The sequence below is a fragment of the Filicampus tigris genome, chromosome 13 (assembly GCF_054856515.1).
Source record: "Filicampus tigris isolate MCC_2025a chromosome 13, RoL_Ftig_1.0, whole genome shotgun sequence".
In the NCBI taxonomy this organism is placed as follows: Eukaryota; Metazoa; Chordata; class Actinopteri; order Syngnathiformes; family Syngnathidae; genus Filicampus; species Filicampus tigris.
In genome coordinates, this window is record NC_141229.1 from 7599498 (window position 1) to 7618852 (window position 19355).

General features: G+C 40.1%; 2 protein-coding genes across 3 annotated transcripts in view; one reads left to right on the forward strand and one right to left on the reverse strand.

The window, feature by feature from the left end:
- Positions 1-7804, reverse strand: part of ythdf2 (YTH N6-methyladenosine RNA binding protein F2) — a 26413-nt gene extending 18609 nt beyond the window's left edge. The window contains exons 1-2 of the mRNA XM_086049800.1: positions 7513-7804; positions 4650-4810 (exon numbers count right to left, since the gene is read on the reverse strand). The gene's annotated coding sequence lies outside the window, so the exon portion shown is untranslated. The remainder of the gene's footprint in view (positions 1-4649; positions 4811-7512) is intronic.
- Positions 3845-14879, forward strand: vgll2b (vestigial-like family member 2b). Of its 2 annotated transcripts, XM_086049801.1 has the most exons (5): positions 3845-3895; positions 4763-4990; positions 7485-7863; positions 12771-13214; positions 14147-14879. In XM_086049801.1, exons 2-5 carry the CDS (start codon positions 4904-4906, stop codon positions 14188-14190), a joined length of 954 nt encoding a protein of 317 aa, XP_085905927.1. In that variant the 5' UTR covers positions 3845-3895; positions 4763-4903; the 3' UTR covers positions 14191-14879. The 2 variants fall into 2 exon arrangements, with proteins under 2 accessions (XP_085905927.1, XP_085905928.1); XM_086049802.1 differs by lacking the exon at positions 3845-3895 and having other exon boundaries at positions 4673-4990.
- Positions 14880-19355: the final 4476 nt, after the last annotated feature.

Here is a 19355-nt window from a genome sequence, read left to right on the forward strand (position 1 = left end):
AGTTCAGGTCTCTTGCGAACTCATCTTTACAGTGCACTAGCCATTAGTCGTATTTTTACTTCGGATTTACAGTATTGCTTGTAAAGACTCTATAACTGACTATGTATTTTACACAGTCCAGTATTTCTAGTATAGACTATTAATGGGGGTGTCGTAATGAAAATGGATGTCTAAATAAAACCGGGTTGCCATTAGTGTGTCAGCTGGCCTGCGACCCGCCAGCCAATGGGAGCGTTTGCTCGTTCAGACTACTTTTATGAGGGGCGGGGCCTAGATGTGCAACAGAGTCAGAGGCAGTGATGTAACCTCTGTTTATTTTCAGCATATACGTGTAAATGTAGACACACGCAAGCAAGCACACACTCAGCCAGACTATTGAACATAGTGTTCTTTACCTGCAATAACTGCAGATAAAATTACTGCAATGGCCTAAACCATTGTTTTGGTCATTATTTGTTGTTTTGATAGTTATAGCAGTATTATGCAACAAGTAAACGGATGATTTTCACTAAACCTGATGGAGGGGGGCCATTTGTGCCAAGAAAGGATAACATTTTGTTAATCCAAATAAAATTGAAGCTCGAGGCAATTTTGTTTTTTGTAGTAGTTGAATCCATTCCCGCTTTAGCTCCGAATGCAATTTTTTTTCCCTGCCATTCCCAACAACTTATTACATTAATAAAAGTTTCTTGCTCATTAACAAACAGACAGGCAAGCAACCAAACCCATTTTTCAAATACTTTTTATAAATTCACTTTTGTTGGATGATTTTCACTTTTTCACCATTTTAGTCAAATTTCAACCAAGTTGTCTTCTCCGGTAACTAGTAACATGCAACATGCAAATGAAAGAGCCCTGTCCATCTTTTGAAAATGTCTTATACCGTTCTCCATGAACCAGAGAGTACCCTGCTAGCTAACAAACAGATAAACAGGCAAAGTAAATGCAACACTGCACAATAGTTGTAACATTTACATGAGGTTATTTACTGTAATATCAATTTGTTGTTGTATTATTCGGGGTGTAACAGTCCAGCTGTCTGTTTTTCTCTCTGTATATTCTGAATGTTTTTAAGTTACCGCAGTCTCCATGTCCCAGAAACTAGGCTGATGACTAACAAATGAATGAACACAAACAGACAAATATGGTATGCGATACTTTTTTTCAATGGTCATGTCTTTACCCAGCCTCAGACTGTAAATGGAAGAGCCCCATCCGTTTGTTGGAAATTAAAAGGCACTGTAACCAATGCAGTGTTAAAATCATGACTACAATAAATATTGGTATGAAAAACACTCAAAGGTCATAAATTAAAAATAAGGCAACAAAATAAACAAGTACGGTGGCAGCTGAACATGGCATGTGTGCCACGTGACAACAAATTCTTGCGCTGCTGCACAAACTTGATCAATATGAGGCCGTAACATTGAAATGTTGTATGTCATAAACCGATGACCATCTGCATTTTGCAAAAAAAAATAAAAAAAATGTTGCTGGATCGGTCTTTTTAAGTACCATTCTGGATGGAATCTTTTGACAACAAATAGCATGGATGCAAACAAATGAGCGAAAGGTGTCTTGCAGGTGAAAACAGCAACCATCCAGACACGAAGTCTGTTGATAGCAAGGACTAGGTCAGGAAATGGCAGTGAGCGAGACAGTGAGTAATACACTCATTGCCATGAATACTATTAGTGGCGTGTCTTCCGTCAGCTGCAGCTGTTGATCACGCTGGTGCAACACTGAGCGGTTTAGCATTGCATCACTCCCCCGACTTCAGCGCCATGCTCGCACTTAGTCTGCACTTATAAGGGGCCCCTTTAGCACATCATGCTAAAGTGGGCAAACCTTAGCTGGTGTCACCCTGCGCAGCAAAACGGGATTCGGGTGCATGATTAGTCTTGCGAGCACGTTCTGCTCCCTTAGCGTGGTGACAACCTGCCACCAGCTATTCATACAATGCATGTCGCGGGCATTGCGAGATGTTGGTCATGTTCGGGGAACGCAAGCAGGGGGACGATGTAACTTCACAAGGAAGCTTGTCCCCTGGCATACATCAGAGACATTCCACCTCATTTGACACTCGTCCATGGAATTCTGCACATTTTCCGCACTGTTCTCCGAGGCATTCTGAAGTGCCTGTCAAATAGACTGGCGTGCCCAAGCAGCAGTGTTAAAACAAGGGATAGGGACACTATCTGATAAAGCTGCCTTTTCATAAAAAAATAAATTTAAAAAAATGCAATATTCTTTATGAGGATTTAATTGAGCAATACATTTCAACACTGGCATTAAACATGTCCAATATGCCTACATGTATGTGTGTGGTCATTTCCACGGCTAATGGGTAATAATTTGCCAAAGATTAGTGCAGGGTGCTTTTCTCTTCCGTGTTGGTACAGTACGAGCAGTGTATGCAACCTATAGTTGACACCTATGTGTCATTCTGGGAACACACTAAATACTTGAGATGGCTCAAAGGTTTACTTGGCAACCGATGGCTGTTTTAAGTGCGTGGATACACTTTCAGCTTGGACGGGGCGCAAAGTGGCCAGAGTACATGGAGGGAAATAAAGGGCTTGATCCTCGCAATCCTCATCATATTCAGTGATGAGGAGTTTTCTGGCATGAACCTTGTGAAAACTGAGGCTAAAATCACAAGATTAATTGGCCCACTTCCCTGAAAGTATTTATGGAAATAACCTAAAACAGCTGAAATGACAGCTATACATTCCGATTGTGCAACCTAAATATATTTTTTTACTGAAATTCAAATATCCATTTAGCCCAACGACAAACATAAAAATGTAATAGTTCAATTTCTTCACAGATAAAGAAGAGGAAAATGTTTTTTGTCTCTGACCTCTTTAGGGTCACAGTATACAGACTACAATCTCGCTGACAAAATGGGGACTACACCCTTCACCAACCATCCAACCATTTTCTTTCCCTTATTTCTTTTCAGGGTTGTGGGTAGGCTGAAAACTATCCCAAATGTCTGTGGGCAACCTCATTATCATCATTCCATTCATTGGTTAAAGGAATTTGACTTGAAATTTCAGTTACCCTGTAAATGTCATGATAAAGAGCCTTTAACTTCTAACTTTGGAAGACCCAAATGCAGGGAAACAGGCAGGTAAGACAGGAGTGCTCTCAAAAACAATGTATTTGCTTCCAAAAACAACAACAAGAAGACACTTGGAATAAAAAAACCCAATACAAAATAAAAAATAATAAAAATTCGAAAATAAACAGCCGCTGAGACAAATCTCATCTGGAATAGCGCAGTATTTAATGATAAATTGTTAAAAAAAAAAAGATTAATTTCACTTGAGGTAAAAATGTTTACAGTTGCGCATTCAAAAACCTTGAAATTCACCCTTAACTCCAGGTAAAAGTCAATTCCTTCATCTTTTAACTTCGGTATATAAAAAAGATAAGCAAATTAAAAAAAAGCAGAACATTGTACTTGATGGGAGAAATCATATCGTTCATCTTGGTTTCTGTTACCAACTATGGATCTTGTAACTGGATAAAAATTAATTTGAAAGCAAAGAATTGCACAGTGGACAAGTGGTTTGCACATTGCCTTACAGTTCTGAGGTTGGGGGTTCGAATCTGGGTTAAAACCTTCCTGAGAGGAGTTTGCATGTGCTCACCAGGCTTGTGTGGGTTTCCTCTCACTATTCCAAAACATGCATGTTAGGTTTATAGTCCAAATTGTCCTTTGGTGTGAGTGTGAATGTTGTTGTGTATACATTTTTCCTGTGATTGGCTGGCAAACAGTCCAGGGTGTACCCGACCACTCTGCTGGAATAGATCAGCACACCTGTGACCCTAGTGAGGATAAGCGGCAGAGAAGATGGATGGATGGATGGAATTGAAGACATTCAAGGTGAGATATCTATCGTTCAGTTGACCTTTTGTTGAGAACACTGCAATTGTGAATTCATAGCTAATTGCCTATATATGCGCTAATCCAAGGATGAAGTAAATTGGATGCATTCTGGTCATTCAAAGACAAATTTACGAAAAAGACTGAATGAAAGCTGTATTCACATTCATAAAATCAAGGAAAATAACATGAAAAATTGCCACCGTAATACTGGTCAACAGCAAATTTTGTGTCCCTAAATGTATATTTGATTCAGATTTATTTTTTCCAGATATGTTCTGTTTTCTTTTTTAAGTGTGACCTATAAAAGCTTGCGCAATAAAGATTTGACCATGCGTTGTAATTCATAGCTATGGCGTTTCAGAAAAAAAAAATCCACCTGTTGCTGAACCTAACACTTAATTCATAAATATAACCAAATATAATACTATATTTCATGTTATGATTATTATGAAAACTTGATGTGCTGGAAAAAAAACAACCTAGGCTGGATTTGGAATCAGAGCAAAAAAAATGATCTAGAAAAGTTTTCTTGGATCTCTGATTATTAGTAATCACAATTAATCAAAAATTGTTGACCACTGAATTTACATACTGGATTTCACACGATTGTCATAACCAATTGGCATTAGTGTCCATATTAAAAGATAAACCCAAGGTATTCGTAATGCAATCGGATCAGTGTTGATGGTTGGTTGGTGGTCCACCAAGTGGGAGGAGTTGACACAGAGATGCACAGGACAGTCCTACTTACCCTCAGCACCCAACACATTTTGCTGCCGCAGCTGTTGTGGCACCCGCACACACCCACACACATTTGCACACACTTAAGTGTGCTCCTTGTGCAGTGACTGCATGTCCATTCAGGCTGCTGCTCTCTGTTCCACCACCGTCTACTCGGGTTGCCTCTCCAGCCTGCACACACGCACACGAAGTGGAATGTTGTCGCCGTCTTGCTGGGAAAAGTGGCATTCAGCAGAAGAGTGAAGACGACTGCGCTCATTTACCATGAGCTGTTTGGATGTTATGTACCCAGCCTATGGACATTACGCCTCATACGCAGCCAGCGCTCCTGCTTTCATCAACGCACTACAGGTAGGACAAATTCTCAGCACATTCTGTTCTTCTTCAAATTATTATTATTATTACTATTATCATTATTATTATTATTATTATTATAGAATATATGTTATCTCTATTATATTTTCAACCTGGATTGCAGTGTGGATCCAATTTTTTGTTGTTTCAAGTTTCAAGTCTTGTTTTGCAGGATGCCCTGCAAAAATGTTGATTCTTAACAAAATACACTTTGGAGTTAATACTAAGGTTATCTATATATTAACTATATACTGTGTTTATATGTCTACTTTCGTACACTGTATGTCAATATTTGTCACTCTACAAACATCTTGATATACATTATATTAAGTTTTGTATATATATATATAAGTCATATATCTATGAACATCTATATCTTCAGATCTATAGACATACATAAAGTATATATCTCTATACACATAGCGATACATCTAGCTAGCTGCAAATATCTGTAGTGTCTACCTACCCATTTACTCAAGTGACAAACATATCTTCATATGTTGGGCTGGCTACATCTATACAGTATATCGATGCATACATCAGTATCTTCATATCTATCTACTCTACACATATCTAAACAGTATATTTAGCAAGCTACAAATATATGTTCACATCAACAACGCAGCTATAAATGTTGTATAAACATATATACAGTATGTTGACCTATATCCTGTAGTGTGTGTGTGTGTGTGTGATTTTATATATATATATATATATATATATATATATATATATATATATATATATATATATATATATATATATATATATATATATATATATATATATATATATATATATATATATATATATATATATATATATATATATATACACACACACACATACACATATAGCAAGCTTTCTACAACTATGATACAAGGCTCGAAATCTTTCTTTGTAGAGCAGTTTTGCTAATCAATGACTTCATTTGAGGAGCAACTCAAATGAGTGATTTTTTTGCAGGCTAATCTTGGTTAATCCCGAAGCAAGGGATTTATTAAACAATAAATTTACGACAAAATAACAAATGAACAATTCATTTTCTTTTATATGAAATCAACAGTTTTACTTAGATTGCTGGAGACGGCTTCGCGTGGTTTTAACAATTCAGTTTGTTTTTCAAGTCAACATTTTAGTCAAGTGAAGTAATATGTTAGCGAAATTTAGATATGTATGTTATATGAGGTGTGGCATGGCTCAGTGGTAGAGCGGTCGTTTCCCAACCAAAAGGTTGTGGGTTTGATCCCGGCCGTTGTGACCATGTCGAAGTATCCTTGAGCAAGATACCAAACCCCCTGTTGCTCCTGATGCTGCGTCATCGTTAGGCAAATGAAGTTACAGTGTGAAGCGCTTTGAGTACTGAAGGTAGAAACGCGCTACAATGACAGGCCATTTACCATCTATGAACAGGACTGACTACATTTAACATGCAATCGTTAAGTAGATTAAAATAGTCATTCTGACTAGTCTTTACTCAAGAGTATTCTACAATCAAGTACACTCTCCTTGATTGTGTTAGTTGGTTAAACTCACTTCTAAGTGTACTCTACAAACAAAGTTCTACTTGGTACAACTAAAATTAACGAGTTTTTCTTTACTTGTTTTTTTAAGTGCAACCTTGATGCATGCTATATTTTAAGCAAAGATAACTAATTGGATTTTTACAGTTACTTCTGAATGGGTTGTGCTTTAGCAAAGCTCATCTGAAAAAAAAAAAGATAAGATGTACTGTCATGGTATTTGGAGAACATTTGCTGTGCAGACCTCAAAATTCAAAATCATAACTCAAGACACTATTGTGAAAACAGACAAATAACATTACAGAAATTATAAATAATTTATACTATATTAATGCTTTTTAGCTTATAGCCCTCAAGGCTACGCCGTTACGTAATTAATTTCCGGTTTTGTTAGTTGTGTAGCATAGTTAATTAGCCGCTAGGCTTAATTGCCTGTTATTTTGCTGTTCGAAGTTGTATTATTCTCCGCTTTAATGCAGTTAGAGCCAGACCTCTGTGAGAAGCGTACTCGATCACTGAAGCACTTAACTCCGGTGTCTCATGATTACATGTCAATCTTAGCAATTAGCATGACTTAATTCTGTCTTTCCTCGTCATCCCTTCATGAGAACGATATTTCTCAGAAAAGTAGCTTACTCGCCGCTACGGATGCAGTGATTACTGATTTAGGAGTGACTCCACATGGTGTTTAGCCGCACTGATAGCCAGCTGAAGCTATCTAGCTGGTTTGGCGTAAGTAGCACCGAGCTTGCCATGAACTCCGACTACCCGCACTGGATGCTGTGCGGCCAGCACAGCAAAGCATCCTGGGACCGTCTCTGCGGTTGATTCTCAGTCATGCATAACAATTTTAATACCCAACAACCTACATCCAGTATCTATCTACCTACCTCTCAACATACAGTTGGTATATAAATCTGCCAATCTATATCTGTGACACCTGTCTCAACCCTCTTCCTTGTTGCCAGACTCCTACTTGTGTGAGTAGCACCTCACCTCCGTGCCGGGATTTTATGGACACTCCCAGGGGTCCTGAGGGAATGTCCGCCATTCAGGGCACCGTCGGCGGATCGACGACCTCGTCATCTTCGTCCGCATCATCATCTTCTTCTGCTTCTTCCTCATCTTCCTCCTACACGCCGGTGGCCGCACGGCCTGACGAGGGCCCAAAGGACAAGCAGGAGGGCCCCGAGGCCGAGTACCTGAGCTCACGCTGCGTGCTTTTCACCTACTACCAGGGAGACATCAGCAGCGTGGTGGACGAGCACTTCTCCCGGGCACTCAGCTCCTATATGGATGGAGAGGGCAAGAGGCGAGTTTCGGAGCAACAAGTTGCCGGTACCCCAGGTATGGTGGTTATTTGCTATATGTGGATTATGCATCACAAAAAGTGAGGCTTTCCTGTGAAATTTCAGGATGACCTTAAAATGCACTTCAACATTTACAGTAGAGCTGGATAATATGGAAAAATCTTCCACGATATAGGCCATTTTATATCACGATCTTAATTTACTACAATGTATTTTCAGTTATTCTATAAAAAAAATAAGAAACGTGGTGGAGGGTCGCATAAGCGGCAAAAACGACGGCGTATTGCAAGATGAGGTACACACCCTCTACGGTCTCTGGCCCAGCCCCAGCTCAGGACCCAAACATGGTCCCTGAACCTCTTCCTGCTGAGCGCAGCCATTTTGACCGCTTCTGCCGCCCTTAGCCACGTTAACAGTTTTTTTGTCATGGCTAAAACACAGTGGGGTTTGATTGACAATCAACAGCTGAGCGGGGTGTGGTTTCAGCATAATCAGTGAACACCCACAGCCTTTGTTAGCGGAGACATTGGCATGATTTTTAAGCCTTATTTTATATACTGCACTTAGAATCTTTTAATCATTCAAATTTTGCCAGGGTTGCCAATAGCACTCCTCTCTGTAGTGCGTTGTATTTTGAAAGGATTCATTTTGCACATATCAGACTTTCACAGTGTCAGTACGTTTTGCACGACTGGAGTGAACGTCAAAATTAACAGCAGGTGAATTGCATTACATATCCTTTTTCAAACAGAATTTTTACTCAAAAAGTCCTCTTCAACATGTTTATGTTTTGACATCACAAGACCTGAACACACAACAAAAAAATTGATCAACTATACCTTGCCCTTGCAAGGATTCAAACAGTATTTACTCAAGTTGCCAGTGAGCATCACAGGGTGTCATCAACAGGTTGCAACAGATACACAAAGTGACTGGAAAAGTCACAGAAAGGCATAGTCTATATTTTTGTGTGACTTTTGAGGCATATTTTTCCTTAATATTTTGGTCAATTTCAAAATTGCACAACCTTAGGGGTTCCTGTCTGTGGGTCTGGGTGGTGAGTCTAATCACGTGAAGATCAAACCTATCTAACTTTGCAGTGTACATTGTAATTAGCTGTCGACTTTTGTCACTATATTTACCATGGTTACATCACGATAATTAAGTTTGAGGTATCTTAAAAACTTCCAAATGTTTTAAGATAATCTTGCTGTTGTATTACTGACGCAATGTTACAACACTGGTCAGTGTGCATGCGGTCTTTCTGACCTCACTTTTGTAACGCGCCATGTCAATATGACATGGCAAGTCCAGCCTCACAACAGATGCTGCATTTGAAAGGTGGCAGATTTGCCTGTGTGCAGCATCTTTTGGGCCACACAGGATGAGCATCAGACAGGTGACTCCTTTGTGAGAAGGAGTGGAGGGTGTGTGTGTGTGGCGGTCTGCTATTTGGAACTGTTATCCCATGGCGAGATCAGGGTTGGTGTAAGGGGTCAGAGGTAATGAAGTTCCCGGAAGCCGTACAGCCAAATTGTTTTTCCCTATAAGAAAATTCCTGAGGCAAACTGTTGCCCTCCTCTAACATATACACCATGCCTATTCTAAGTAACTAATGTCATCCAAAAGTGCTATTATGAAACCTGATAGAACCATCGTTAAAAAGAGGAGAGGCTTGCTGAAGCTATTCACACTTTTTTTTTTAAAAACATTTTTAACTGTCACACAAGTAGGGCTGTAACGATACAGCAAGATACTGTACTTTTTTCATGTTTTTTTATTTTTATTTTAATAGCAGTGAAAATATGGTGAGTTTTCATGCACATTTAATAACTTAAAACAAATTTTAAATATTTGTGTGTTGCCATATTTATAGAACACGTGACCAGATGACCCGGATAGGGACGTCATGTGTGTAACACACAGGAGTTTTGATAATGCCTACGCAAATTCTTCTAGCAGAGATCCTGAAAGGATAAGCCTGTATATATTAGCAGCAATGTGACCAAATAGGCCTTGAGAGAAAGAAGTCAAAGTCAGTCCATCCGCCACAATGATTGTTCCAAACACCCACCACGACAACGTTCCGAGGGCCAACTTTCAAAATAAAAGCCCAACCAATAATGACATTGACATCAATGCTTTGTTGGGCTTTTATTTTAAAGTTGGCTCCACAACGCACCGAAAGCGCTCCACTTCCATGCACAGGATGAACTGTCGTTGAGGCGGCAGGCTTGTGACTTCCATCTTTTTCACTGAAATTGTTAAATTAAATCAATAAATTGTTGAGTTGAGTGCAGCCTATGTGAATGTGGCCTTCCCGTGTCTATCCTCGTCTTCATTTTGGTCTCTCTCCTCTTGAGGCATGCATCTGACATCGTCAACAAACGCCAGGAATTAGTTGCCGGCACTAATATCTTTATTGAAAATTTTTAGCGGATCAGCATGTTGGCACACTGGTAACGTTACTTCCGTGATTAGTGGTAAATACGGCTGCCCCCCATTTGATCAAACATTTTGCTGTAAAAGTGCAACAAATCAAGTTAATTTAAACATGGCAGCCAAAATTGTTATCAGTATCAATTCAATTAATTGTGCAGCGCTGGCTCCTGTCAAATGTTTTTTCACAAGTCAAAGCAAAAAAAACAAACGGTGCCTCATAGCTTAAAAAAAACTTGCGAATAGGGTCACTTGTGTCTCAAGGCCTCACTGTACCTTAACCTTACCTTAAGAACATCTAAATGCTGTTGAAATTCACGTTTGCTATTGCGTCACCGATGCAATGATAAAAAGCCAGTCAATCAACCTGCGTGCGGTCATTCTGACCACATTTCCGTAACGCGTCGTGTCAGTACAACACACGTCCTGCCTCACAACCGAGGCTATGTTTGTACACGGCACTCAGCACACAGCCTCGTGGCGGGCGTATCCTCCTTCAAAGACGTCGCCCCCCCACAATGGCTGCTGTCAGATTTATACGCCGTGTGATCGGACACTGCCCCTCGTCGCGCCGTGCGGTGTCTCTTTTCCAGAGGAATATCTAAATATAAAAGTCTACTGCTGAAAACGTATAATGGCCTGCTGACATTCTGTCAAGGGCGAGGAGGAGCAGGAGGAGGACGGAAAGGGGGTGAGGGGGTGGCGCAGAAAAAACAACAGGTGGGGGTGCAGGGTACTGAAGAGTGGGGCAGCCGGCGCTCACACAGGGTCACTGTTGTGTGCGCGCATGAGTGCGTTTTAAGACTTTCATGAGGGCCGAGTTGACATGATAGTGAGAGATGTCACTGCAGACAGTGATTTAAGACTCTTTGGGCTGCCTCTAGGTCACAGCGTCTGCCTTATATAGATGGCATTCTGGGATATAGGGTCTCTCGCTATCTTTCTACCTCACTCTCTCTCTGCACTACATGCGGTTGTGTTTATTTCTGTGTTGGAGGTAGCACAGTGTGACAGTATGATCCAATGGGGAAGATATCTGGGCAAGAGGGCTAAGCCGTCATGTGACTGCCATCTACAATTTGCCACGCACCCGCTCCTCTTTTTAAGCCCCGTTTCCACCAGGCGGTACAGTCCAGTTTGGTACGCGGCTATTTTCCGCGTTTCTGCCGTCAGTGAATGGTAGGAGAATAACTGGCTGGAGTTCATACATAAGCACTTGGCTTATATGACAGTTGGGTCTGCTTGTTGAAGAGATGCGCCCTTGAGCAAGGCACCAAACCCCAAAACAGTGGGCGGGGAGCCTTTTTCTTATCCGAGGGCCATGCTAACTTTATAAAAATATAATGCAACAATTGACAGTTTGGTACAAACCTTTACAAAGGCTTAATCAATCTTCTGTCCAGTCCTTTGGGTGACAATGTGAATTCCACACTGGGTGTCGACTCTCCCATATTTTTCCCACTGCAGGTCCATCTGACTGCAGCTTTGCCCCGATGCAAGTAGTCTGTAGCAGTAAAAAGAGCAAATGCATTCAAGCACATTAGCTTGTGTGACAGATCTTCAGGTGTGATGCAATTATCTAATTTCAATTAATTGGTCCAAAACATTATTTATTTACTACACAATGTATAGTTGTTCATTTAACTCTGCTTGAGGCTGACAGGCAGAACAATTAAATGCTCTTCCACGAACACTAAAACATCGCCATTATATAGTGTATTTTTTGTGATCTTTTTGTTTGGTGGCATGCCATGACCTTCTTATATAAAATATATGCTGTACCTTGGCTCAATAAAAGTTGGGAAATGTAGCCCCTCAGGGTTGTGTTGGAAATTTGGGGTTGAACGAACTGAATGAATGTTCAAGCTTGAAGTCAACGATTCGCTTCGTTTTGGCATGAACAACTCTGACGCCTGAGAGAAAGCCACAGGTGAGGAGGGTGGCGGCAAACTAGCAGCTGTGCCTCAAGTATGTGCAAATATTTTACGAAAAATGAGACAGGTAGCACACAGTCACTTGCAAAATATGCATATCTGTCCTCAAAATTAACAAAAGGACAAGTGATATTAACGCCCCCTCTGAAAAGGTCTTTCAGATGACAAACAACCTAAATCTTCATCAGCCATCAGTTACCAAATTCACCAGACGCCGTAACAGAGAAAAGACAAAGAAATATAATGGGTCGTCTGATGAGTGGCGTTGGATGAACTGTGAATTGGACATAACCATGCCAAAAAATAAATAAATAAAACCTCCATCCCCCAGATGCTTGCTCCTCTTCTTCCTTTTTTTTTTTTTTTTTTTTTTTTTTTTACTAGCTTGTATATAGACATGACAGGCCATTAAAGCCTCATTCACACACTGACGATGTTTCAGGTTGAGACATGACCACGTCACCACATGAGCCATCTCGCCCTTAAATAAAGCTCTACAAAGCTCCACGAGCTAAGTGAGTCATTGTACTTTACGTCATTCACTAGTATTCCACTGTGCTCTATCCATCAGACACGCCTTCACCGAGCAGCCGACGAAGCTTCCCTCCATCCTTCTGGGACAGTAACTACTCGTCACCTCAAAGTCGCGCACACTGTGAGACGGCGGCTCCTTCCTATTCGATGGACCCCTACGCGTCGGGGCTACATCCGGGTCTGCACCCGCACGCGCACCCTCACCCGCACGCTCACCCTCACCCCCACCCCCACCCGGCGGAGAGCTGGGGCTACACCCAGGCTCAGGCCTATGGGCCACCGAGGCCTCTCCATGAACTGTACTCACCGTCCGCATTGGAGCCCCACTACGGGCCCCTGCTCATGCCCGCTGTTCGGCCGGCCCACCTGCCCGCCTTGCCAAGCCACTACGAAGTAAGCAAGCTGGAGCCCACGGCCTCCTGGCCCGGCCTGCTACCTCCGGGGGACGTCAGCCAGACCCTGGCCCTCAACATGGACGCAGGTAAATGAAATGGTCAGTTTTGCTCTCATAACATGTAACAGGAATGGGCAAGATAAATGCTGGAGGGAGCCACAATTTTTCATCATTGCACTTCCTAACCAGATGTATGACATGAATTCTATTTTAAATATGGACAAAATACGTGCTCTCAATATATATGTAATACATTTTTCAATGCATGTATAAAAGATCCACGATCCTAACCCAAGAACAAAGGGTTTGAAGCAAACACCAAAATAATAAAACAATAGTTTACAGTGCAAAAAGCAGTCTTGCATAAAAATTACAAATCAAGGATGGCACAAAACTTCGGAACAAGAAACCAACATTAAGTGCAGGAACTCATTTCCTACAATTTTCCCCCCCACAAAAATCAACTATAATTGAGGTATTATGTTTGTCCCAAATCCGCCCAAAATTATAAGGCCTACTCACATTGTAATATAGGGCAATATAAGACCCAGTGACCCAACTAAGACATGTCTGCCATGTAGTGGTCATTGGTGATATTACGACAAAACTAAAGTTGACCCCTGCATATTCACAGTTTGGCACCTGCAAATTCATGGATATTATTTCTTTTCCTTCCGATATTAAAAAAATGGCTTTTCCTGTTTTTTCTGTGTTTCCCCCCCCTCCATTTCTATCAATATTCGTAGAAAACATACATCACGTATAATCTTTATCAGTGTTTCTGAGTTTCATATGTCGGAATATTACCGTTTTTTCAATACTTGGCACACACTCCTTCTCTACACACACTCTGCAGTGACTGTCACCACTGCGGACACCCCCACGAACACATGCACCTTCAATGCACCAGTTAACATTTCTTAAAGACAATGCTTGACTGAAACAGGTTCCATGACAACGTGCGCTCTGCTGTTAGCCAACATGCTCCTAATCACTGCTTCTCTATTATACTTTCTCAGGCCTGCAGCAACACAAGAAAGGCAAAGAGCTCTACTGGTTCTAACGACACCCACAGTCACATTGACCACAGCCAATTAGTCCCTGGACCTTCTCCGCTATTGAAAAAGCGTGTCCCCTTTATCCTACACACGCGCACACACACACACACACACATACACACACATGCACACAAACACTCCTGGCCTCCCCTGACAGGATACAGCTTGGCTCCAGGTGGATGCGAGTGCAGCATGGAGATAACACATAATCTGGACCGTCTTCGCCATGTCCCTCTCCCGGGGCAGACCCTGGCATGGGGGACGCCATGTTGGACCCAGAAAAACAGACTTTAGTTGATCGAGGGATGGACCTGGGGGAAGTCGCTCCAATGTGCCTGGTTATCTCCATTTCAAGCCTTGTGTTTGTCGCGTCGACCACCAAAATGTCATACGACAAGATGGAGATTTTTACTTTGTTACTGACAAGATGGTGTTTCTATTTATTGGTGTTTATTTTTTTGAATTGTTAGCTATATAGGCCAGTGCTTCTGCAACGATTGTGGTTGGGTTTCTTGTGTTTTTCCAAAGAGAGGTGACAAAAGTGACCACACAGGATTTTTTTGTGGCCCTGAATTGCGATCCACTTGAGGGAGAAATCACGACAAGTTTTCGGGGATGAAATTGTTTTCTCTGGATTTGTCGCTTTTAATTCTCCCTTGTTTCAATCAGGACTGTCTCTTTTGTGTATCATTTCTTTCTCCATTTATTTTGTGTCTAAAAAGATTGTGATGTCAATAAATATTTTTATTGTAAAGCGGCACAATTTCTCAAGCGTGTTGAATCCGGGAGGGACATAATATACAGTATATCAAATTAATTTTATTGACTTTCACCGTATATGCACAGACCACAAATCAACATAACAGCACAGTGACTACGAAATATCAACAAAGCCAAAAAAAAAAAAAAAGTCGACAACACAATTACAATGACATACCAAAAAAGCAAATAAATAAATAAATAGTCACATCATTTGCAAACAAGTCAGTGCTAGACTGGAATCAGAAATGCAAATTACAAACATGCCTAAATGTCGACTGCCGGATGTTTTTGGCTAAAATAATCCAAGAATGGTTGCCAGGCCTCATAGAACCTCTGGACCGAGCTCCTGGTAGAATATTTCAGTTTTTCGAGTTGCAAATGCGCCATCACGTCCCTAAGCCAGAGCGATTAATTGATCATTGGACTTCGTGGCTGATAAATCGCAAGGCAAAAATGGAGTGCACAAGATCCTTGTTTTATGACAAAGTTCTATTCCAACAACACAATATGATTTTGTAAGTTGAAACACAATGGAGTTCCGTAGTAAAGTCATAATTACTGTAAATATTTGTATGAAAACACTTCTTAGCCTTGAATATAAAAATTCTCATTATTCTATCAACGTAATGTAGTAAAATGTGCATCCCCAATACGGAATGTTATCAAACAGTGGACCAGTAATGAAACCCCACAATCAAGTTATGTGATAGTCTATAAATGCCACGCGATGGTACTAAAGCAATATTTTTTGACTGGACATGGTTTTTCCTGAGCAGAAAAAACAGCAATTAGGTGAGTTTTTAAGCAAATAATGGAGGATGGTTTCCCTCGAAAAGTTTGTGAACGTCAGATCACGTATATGGAGTTCACTGTACTGTATAATCACAGTATAAGGATAGAAATAGAACGGAATAACCTTTTAACTTTGCAGGTGCAATTTCAAGTTTGTGTTCAAGAATAATGAATAAATAAATAAATCCAACAACTACACGAAACAAATTATATATTTTTAAAAAATGAGGCGATGCACAAAGCAATCAGGTTAAAATGAGCTACTGTAGATTTGTGACTAATTGATCCCTGCCCCCCACCTCCCAAGGGTTGTGGTTGCTGCAAATGCACCATGTGATGATTGTCAATTCAAACATTTAGTTTTATCACCAATATATTTCAAATGCTTTGAAGTTCTGTATCTCAATTGGGCATGCTGTTATTAAAACTTTTTAGTCATCTGGAGGAAGAGAAATAAAGTAAACTACATGACTCAATGAATTGACATCATAAAGCATACTGCTCTGACCGCCAGTAAACCTTTGCTAAGTCCTCCTTTTTTCATTGACTTCAGCTGTAATGGAGTGTGTCACTCAAACCAATGCAACCATGTTACTCATATTATCAGAAAGACTTCAAAGATTTATTTCAATTATAGCATAGATTAGCTACATTTGTTCTTGACAAGCTAGCATCGCAGCTAACACAGCTAGCATGAACGCGAGGGCAGACTGTAACAGTAGCATTGAGTTGCAGCGTTGTTACTGTCAGTAGAGTAATACTGAAATTAAATTCAAAGTTAAAGAAATGATAAGTTTATTTTATTTTATTTTTAAAATATTTTTGTAAAGTCAGGTTAGCAATATTTTTGAAATGCATGTTTTTGGGTACCTGAGTACTTGTAACAGCATTGTGCCAAACAGTTGAACAAGACAAATCTAAATATATCATCACCATCCTGTGAAAAACATGTAACATAGTGAATTTTTTTTTTAATTCCCAAATTGGACATATGTGTTTTTCACAGGACAGTGACGATATGATGGTTTATTACATGTTTTTTGCTTGAAAACACAGCAAAAAAATTAAAAAGAAAAAAACAGTCCATGTTTAAAAAACGCTGTTGCCTATATTGGCCTCCAAATGTAGAATGACACTGCTATTTGAAGAGCGACAACAACTCTCAACAGAGAAGCGGCACCGGTGCATCTGATGAAAGTCGCCATGTGACTGGTCTCATTTAAAAAGGCCTTCCATTTTGAATTCCTGTTTGCATTCACACTTTGTCACCTATAAAGTGGCAACGAGCGCCGAATGCCAGCTATGCGCAACCGGAGAAGACGCCGAGCATGCCGGCTATGTGCCCAATGTTGTCGTGTTATTGATCCGATAATCAGATTATGCACTGATGTATGCCCGCCTGGGCCACTGTCACAATTTAGCGACTGCCATGTGTGAATCCTACCCCGCTCACTAAGCATGCATTTAGACTCAGCCAACTATGTGATTGGCTCTAAGCTGGGCAAATACGTACAGTAATGAAATTAAAAGAGTTTACCATCACGGGCCAAGCATTTTTAGTGCCTTTTCACACTTGACATGGGGCTTGAGGTTTGTACTTTTCGCACTGGATCCACCAGGATGTACTTTGCTGTTAGTATGCGGCCACAACTATTATCACATTATAACCATAAACACAACATGGCATCCATATCAGCTATGTTTATCACACAATCCAGTGGAAACTAAACGATTACAACAAATATTTTGATTGAGATTGCCCTGCAAACTCAGCAGGCTGTCATACCCATTTGCAATTAAATTGTGAATGGAGTGTTATTCAATTATGACTGATTGGATGAGTAACACTAACCATAAAAGGCTGCCCTCTGTTGCTCAATTTGTAACATTGCAATGGCACATTTCCGGTTATACTACAATCAAATTCATATGTTTGAGAAACATCACAACTCCTACAAGTTGGTAATACTGTAATGTGTATATTTATGTTCATACATTTGAACTGACTACAATATTGCCCTTAAATTAAGGCATTGAAAATACACTTTGGTGGCCAACTGGGTAGCACATCTACTGTACCTTACAGTTCAGAGGTCGTTAGTTCAAATCTATCTACAAAGTATCTAGTTGTTTGTATGGATAAATTGTTAAATTATTGTCTGTTGGAGAGATGTGTTTTCTACCAGGAGAGGGCAGCACCAGTCCTCTTCAGGGGGGTTTCGAGGTGGGACAGCAGAACCGCTCCATTCTTCTATCTAAGGCTACAATGAGTTCAAGGAAGATGAGGACCGAGAAAATCTGAGGAGAAGAGGAAGTCGTACATTTCCTGGAGGGCTGTTTCTGTGCCGTGTTGCGATCAAAAGCCAGACTGAAATTGCTCAGATAAATTATGAGAGAACTGTTTGGTTTTGAGTTAGTGGGCAACTGCATGTGTATTTTCGATAGAAATAGGAGATTAGAGATGAGTCGCAGGTTTTTCAGGGTGTCAGGGTTGTGTCCCCTGCGCAGCATGTAAACTGAGTAACCAGGAAGACCAAGACAAACTAGAGCTGACACACTTTCAGCCTTCATATATATAAAATTATTTCAGAATTTTTTTTATTTTAGTCATATTAAATTCACATATTGCTATCAATATGTGCTGTGTAAAAGTATGTTACATACATACATACATACAGCGTATGAGGAACATGACAATACTGGCTTAATTTGCTATATTAAATTCTGGGCAGAAGGATTGCATAATTGTCACGTCCTAGTAGCATTTTGAATCCCACAAAGTTAATGTTTCATTTTCACAGTCACCATCCAGTTCTCATGACTGTCATGTGCAAGGTGGAAGAAAAAAATGATAATGAGGGGGAAATAAGTTTTTTGCACACCATTGAACATCTTGTTGGAAAATTTGGTGAATCCTGCCATTTTTCTGCTTAACTCATACTGTCTATTGTAGATGTTCAGCTAATTTGTCTTTTCCATAGTTGTAAAGACTTTACAGCAAGGGTAGGGAACTCTGGTTCCTCGAGAGCCATATCCTGACTGTTTTGGGTCTCCCGACTACAACACACCTGATTCAAATGATCCGCTCATAAACTATATGCAGACTGCAATTTAATTCAATTTCGCCATTACATATTCTATGGTCTAGATAAATGTTGTCATTTGTTTATTATTATTATTATTTTTTTTTTACTCGATTCAAATCCCCCTGAAGTTGTATAATTCAGAATTTGACCAAAATGTTCTGGGAAAAATAGACCTCTAAAGTTCCACAAAACCTCAGAGGTCAACCTTCGGTCAAACATTTCTCAGTGAACAGGATAAAATCAGATCAGTTTAGCTTGGTTTTGTTTTGTCTGTAGATCCGTGCTGAAAATAGTGTGATTAAATAAATAAAGATAAACTGCTTTGAACATTGGAAAATTTGTTACTGGTCCCTACATCCTAAAATTTGACTTTACCATGAAATGTAATGATTTAAATTCTTTAAAAAGTTTACATTTTGTAGGTATTGGTGTAATTTATTTATTTATTCCCAACTGTTATCTTCGGTTTATCTTAAAAAAAATGTTTCAAAGTGTAAATGTACTTTCATCATGTCCCTGCAGTTTTCACT

What these genes read in the sequence shown, in the direction of transcription:
- vgll2b (XM_086049801.1), top strand. Translation starts at nt 4,904, where the DNA reads ATGAGCTGTTTGGATGTTATGTACCCAGCCTATGGACATTACGCCTCA. An exon ending in CTTTCATCAACGCACTACAG is followed by an intron (nt 4,991 to 7,484) that starts GTAGGACAAATT and finishes CCTTGTTGCCAG; the next exon opens with ACTCCTACTTGTGTGAGTAG. An exon ending in GGCCCTCAACATGGACGCAG is followed by an intron (nt 13,215 to 14,146) that starts GTAAATGAAATG and finishes ATACTTTCTCAG; the next exon opens with GCCTGCAGCAACACAAGAAA.